At 53.2% G+C, this 6,000-nt stretch overlaps 1 protein-coding gene across 7 annotated transcripts in view; it reads left to right on the forward strand.

Annotated features, from left to right (window-relative positions):
- The window catches only part of FAM167A (family with sequence similarity 167 member A), a 31,078-nt gene extending 26,003 nt beyond the window's left edge, over window positions 1-5,075 (forward strand). For 5 of the 7 annotated variants that reach the window (XM_057504548.1, XM_057504571.1, XM_036889040.2 and 2 more), the window contains exons 4-5: window positions 2,026-2,273; window positions 2,459-5,075. In XM_057504548.1, the coding sequence (XP_057360531.1) occupies window positions 2,026-2,273; window positions 2,459-2,576 (366 nt within the window). In that variant the 3' untranslated portion in view covers window positions 2,577-5,075. Of the gene's footprint in view, window positions 1-2,025 lie in introns of all 7 variants that reach the window. The other 2 variants (XR_008998525.1, XM_036889041.2) reach the window with 2 other exon arrangements.
- Window positions 5,076-6,000: the final 925 nt, after the last annotated feature.

Below are 6,000 nucleotides of genomic sequence, written 5' to 3' on the forward strand. Positions count from 1 at the left end.
TCTAGCCCAGTGCCAGGCATGGCAGGGACTCCTCATAAATGAATGAATGACCAAGTACCCTGTCATTAATTTGGTGCTATTCTAGACCAGTGGAATTCTGACTGGCAAGAATTTTGGGTTGTTATGTCCAAGAACTGAGAAGGAAACTAATGAACTTTATTCCCAATTTTGTCATTAAATACTTTGCTAATGTCCAAGCAAAACTCTCTATCCTGATTTTTCTCATCTATGAAATTGGGAGAAAAGAGATCTGTAATGTAGAAGTACATTAAAAAATGAAAGGGGAGAAAAAAACAATAAAACTCTTGTTTTTCTCCCTGTGATGCACTGGAATCCCAACCCAATAGGGGAAAAGTGGGAATGGGGGTGTTCACTTGCATGACAACGTGAAGGATCCTGCCAGGATCTCATGGTTGTTTTTTGTAGATCAGTTTGGCTCTAAGAATCAGGTAATGACATAACTGAGCATGAAAAATACTAAAACAGTAACCATGTGCCAGAATAAACAGTGAGAAGGAACCAGATCTCATGTCAAGGAGGTGCCGCCAGTGACCCGTCTTAGTGAAAATGTGTCATTAATGCACAAAAAGCCTGAAGAGATTCAGTGAGCACCACCCTGCCACGGCACAGCTGTGAGGCTGAACGCACCACCGCAAGCTTTCTTGGTGGAGTAAAATACTCCACTGGTCTGCCCTGTTGACACCTCAGGGTATCTAATGTGTAGGTGAATTGAAACTATGCATGTTAGACAAGGTGAGGAGTTACTATCACATCCCGTCCTCAATAGAGGAAAAACACTGAGGCACCAAAAATATCTTCTCCTGGGTCAATGAGCATGGAACTAATTCCAAACCCCTACCCTCCAGCTCCACCTGGAAAGGCAAAACTTAGTGCCCAGTAGTTCAGGTTCTGGAGTCTGAGTGTCTGGGTCCCTAACCCCAGCTGCCATTTAGGAGCCTTGTGATTTGACACGGTGTCTGACTCGGCTGAGCCTCTGTCTCTGTGTCTACAAATTGTGAATGAGGATGGTGCTGTCACCTCACAGAGCTGTTGCGAAGGTTGACTGTGGTGTGTTAAGATACCCTGTTATGGACTGAATCTTTGTGTCCCCCCCTCCCCCAAATTAGTACGTTGTATCCCTAATTCCCACTGTGATGGTATTTGAAGATGGGACCCTTGGGCCATGATTAGATTCTGAGGTCATGAGGGCGGGGCCCTCACGATGAGATTAATGTCCCGAGAAGACGAGGGAGCAGAGCTTTCCTCTCTCCACATGTGAGGACAGCCGTCTGCAAGCCAGGAGGGGGGTCCTCACCAGGAACCAAGTCAGCCTACACCGTGAGCTTGGACTTCTCGACTTCCGGAACCGTGAGCAATAAACGCCTGTTGTTGAAGCCTCCCAGGCTATGGTATTCTGCACGGCAGCCTGAGCGGACTGATACATGCTGAGAGAGCTTGGAACAGTGCCTGGTTCGTGAGCATGTATTTATGTTGGACTCTTGTGAAACTTTATCAAGAAATATTACAGGCATTCTAAGTGTTTAGAGAATAATACAACAGGTACCCACCACCCAACACAGACATCAGTCATGACCCGTGCGGGTTAAGTATAGCGTCCCGGCTCACATTCCCTCCTTCCACCCGGTCGTAGCCATGCTCCTGAATTTGGTATTTATCATTCTCATGCATTTCTCCATGCTCTTACTCCATCTGTATGTATCCGTAGACAATGAGAATACCTGGAAATGCCTTTAAGGCAGGGCAGCCCTGCGCCTCTCCCAGGAGGACTTAAGGCATAGCATCCAGCCTAGCGTGAAGTATTGTATGGCGAGCATGTCCTGCTACCTGTGCTGTGTATGTCTTCACACTTCCCTGAGCAAGAATGGGCTAATGTCTCCAGGTGGAGTGCTCGGTGATGAAGCCATTAGCTAGGCCTCCTATTAACGGGTCTGCGCTCGTCCGGAACTGTGGCGCCGCAGCCCCCGCCCCAGCTCTTGGCTCACGCCTCCCCTCTCTCCCTGCCAGATGGAGATGCGGCTGCAGGACCAACAGCTGGCCAGGCAGCTCATGCGCCTGCGCGGCGACATCCACAAGCTGAAGATCGAGCAGACCTGCGACCTGCACCGGAGGATGCTCAACGACGCCACCTACGAGCTGGAGGAGCGCGACGAGCAGGCCGACCTCTTCTGCGACGCGCCGCTCGCCGCCTCCTTCAGCCTCTCCGCGCCGCTCAGGCTCATTGGGGTCACCAAGATGAACATCAACTCCCGGAGGTTCTCTCTCTGCTGAGACGCCCGACGGGGCGGACCGGCCCCAGCAGAGGGCGGCGCGGGGGAGGGGGCTGCGGCCAGGGGCCCCTGAGCGCGTCTTCCCAGACTCAGGGCCTGCCCGCCCCGCTCGCTGAGGACCCCAGCCCCGGAGCCCGGCACCGCCGTGACTGTCTCCTTACAACCCCAAGAATCCTGCGGAAGGGCCGCGCCGTCCACGCCCACCGAGGCCTGCTTCCCAGCGCGACAGGTCTCGGTCCCCGCCTCCTGGATTCACGTTCCTGTTCCCTGGAACCACTGGTGCTATGAACTGAGATCCCAGAGGGAGGCCCCCCAAGCTGTGATTCTTGCAGAAAGCTTCCCCGAGGGCATGGAGCTCCCAGTGGGGGGTGGCTAATTATGTCAGCGGTGCCATCTCCCTGTGGCTGACCCCCAAGGACTGCTTCCGATTTACCCTCAGTAGGTGACTCAGCCACCTCGACAGGGACCCACCAGGAAGGGAGAGCAAAAAGGACACAGCGAGCGGGTGGTCCAGACTGCCCCAGGCCCCCCCTTGGCCCTGCAAGTGTCCTGGAAGCTGTTTCCAGTCTGCGCGGGACACAGCAGCCTAGCTTGGGTGAGCAAGCTCAGACAGCCCCTGCTGCCCGCTCTGGCCACACGGACCGATCCCGGTCTCCAAAGAGCCCCACTGCTACCCTGCAACCCCGGGAGTGCCTAGGAGACTCCTGTGACTGGGCCAGGCAAGGCAGTCAGCGGATTGCCCAAAACCGAATTGGGAGTAGGGGGCGGGCTCCCAACAGAGTCCGATGGTGTCACCTACGTCCCATCTTGCCCTCCCCAGAAAGACTCAGGGAAGCCCAGGAGCCCCTCTGAGATTCTGCGCCTGATTTAGCTCATTTTAACTCAATCAGACTGTTACTAATCTGCTGCTGATTTGTTAACTGTTTGATCTTTGTCCCAGTGGCAGAGCCAGTGGGTAAGTCAAGTCCAGAGGTTCAGGATTTGATTTAAAATGTTCTCCCTAACGACAAGCACAAGGGCCAGCAGGGTGAGGACTGAGACCTCAACAGGTTACAGTTAAATGGGCAGAATGCCATGCCCGCCATCAGCTGGGAGCCCGGCCTTTGACGTCACCCAGCTGAGCCCTCTGTTCATAAAGGAGGGAAGTGAGGCCAGGGGAGAATGGCTTCCCTCAGGCTACACAGCTCTTTAGTGGCCACAGAATATGGGTGTTAAATAATGCCTGGAAAGATCCTGTATCATTGACCTTGAACCCCAGAGATGGTCCCCCTGCTTTGCCAACCCCACAGACTGCCAACCCCACTTCTGCCCTCCTCGTTCAGCCCCACGCACCTCTCACTTTGCGGTGCAGAATATTTGGGCCAAACCCAGAGCAGTGCCTGGAGGCCGGACCCACAGAACATGTATTACCAACCGCAAATCCATAGTCACAGTAAGGTGTCCCGCTGTGGCGTCTCCTGTTCTGTCTTCCTGTATGATCTCACTGGGGCGCATGCACACTTCACACACACACACACACACACACACACACACACCATGGCCCACAATGGGGAAAGGTTCTTTTTTGTGTAGTGGGGAGAATGCAGGGGTCCCGCATTAGACAGAAAAAAACTCGATCTCTCCGTTGTCATTTCTGAGATCCAAAGGGTTGTGCTTCCTTCAAAGAAGCCATGACAGTGTAGCCAAGACTTGTTTTCTGCCTGATTCTGAGGGTGATGGAAGTCTGAGGTCCAGGGGACCCCTCCACCTCAGTGGAGTGCCAGGCCCCCTCAGGAGGGAGATTTCCTCCACCCAGAGCTGTCTCCTGTCGGGCATGATGGACAAACCCTGCCAAGTCCTACAGAGCGTTGCTGCCAGGCTTCCCCGAGATGAGTTCTAGAGGTTGTGGGTTATCAGTCTGGCCAAACACACTCACTACTCACCCCAGAGAGACACGCATGTGCACATGCTTCAGCCCACACAGGAAAGCCCATTCCACATTCTGAAAAGAAAATACCAAATTGATTTTTTTCTTTCTGGAAATCAGTCATTACAGTAAGTGAAAAAGTTGGATTCCACTGAAGCTGAGAGATTTGGTTGAATTTTGTGAACCCAATTAAGTTGGGGTCAACTGGGTGATTTAGTTGCTCAGTTAACTTACTGGCTTCTTGCTTTCTCTGTTCTCTGAGAGGAAACTGGGATCAAGGCACCCTCTTGATAGGCTGGAAGTCTCCTCTACTTTGCTCAGTCATCTCAAGAAAATTTTATTTTGAGATGAGGAAGGAGAACAAAGTAGAGCACATCTAAGACGAGAAGTGGGCAGGGAAGGACAGGTATCTTCCTAGGCACCAGCCACTGCTGTTAGCTCCCTTATGCCCACTGTGAACGCAACAAGCCAGGTTAGTTCACGAAGTCCCTGCCATGTGGGGCCCAAGACATGTCCCTGAGTCGGCAAAACCTAGCCTGGCTGCAACTTCCTGGCTTCCCACGTGTACACGCTGTCTGCAGACTCACTCATTCCCTACCTGTCTCTCCGTCCTCCCCAGGGACCCCTGGTGTAAAACACAAAGGCTCCAGCAACACCGCCAGGCCCTGGTAACGTCCGATGCCCTCCCGGGCTCGGCAGCAACACCGGAAGCCTGGAGGCTGTGGGCCGGCGTGAGATGGCCTGACCCAGCCCAGGCCTCCTCCCTGTAGCAATTCCAAGTGCTGTTACTTAACCGACGGACAATTTCTAATTTTATTTTTTATGATTATTTGTTTCTATATTGCTGTTAGAAAAAGTGAAATAAAAATATTTCGAAAGAAGCTAACTATATAAAGAGGAGAAATTTGCTTCCTTTCCCCTTGTTCCTGTTGTAGCTCACACAGAAAGAAGGTGAGGGAGGAAGGAGGGAGGGAAGGGGGAGGGGAGAGGAGGGGGGAGCGGAAGGCCAGCGGGGGTGGGGGGGCGCTCAAGCGAGCACCATGCAGCAGGAGGGCTGGAGGGAGAGAGGCTGACCCTGGTCACTCTGCTCCCTGTACCAGGAATCCCCCAAGGAGGGCTCCTGGGCGGTTGTCGCCATCACAGGCTCCCCAGGGCGGGCTAAGTGAGCTCAAGATGTGGGGGTAGGAGGTGCAGCCATCGCTCCTGAATTTAACTAAGGCCAGAGCCAGGATAAACCCACTCTCTCCCACGGTAGCCCTTTCTAGAGGGGCCTCTGATTGGAGTTAGAATATGTGCGTCCAAGTCAGAGCGATGCCGGGACAGCGGACCCGCAGGACATGGACTCCGGCCACAGGTCCATCGTGGACGTGCAGTGCTCGGCATTACCTTGCTCTGCAGACAACTTGGTGCCTGAACTTTCTCAGCCTCTGAAGGCAGCAGTCCTCAACATTGAGCTTGCAGGAGAACCCCCCCGGGGTGCCTATTGCAAATGCATATTCCTGGCCAAGTTCCCTAGGGATTCTGAGTGTAGCCCTGGCATGGGGCCTAGGAATCTGTTTTTAATAAACACCTAGAGAATGATGCAGCTGGTCTAGAGACACTCCAAGAACCCTCAAAAGGACAAAGCGGAGAGGCAGGCGTTGTTTTGAATCACTCCTCTCTTGGTGTTCTCAGGAGAGGCCCATGCAGCGAACCAAAGCAACTGTTAGTACCATGTTCCCCCCTTACCTGCACAGGACACATCCCGTTACCCCAGAGAGCGAGTGAAACTGTGGCGAGTGCCAAACCTTATATATACCATGTTTT

The sequence above is a fragment of the Manis pentadactyla genome, chromosome 1 (assembly GCF_030020395.1).
Source record: "Manis pentadactyla isolate mManPen7 chromosome 1, mManPen7.hap1, whole genome shotgun sequence".
Taxonomy (NCBI): Eukaryota; Metazoa; Chordata; class Mammalia; order Pholidota; family Manidae; genus Manis; species Manis pentadactyla.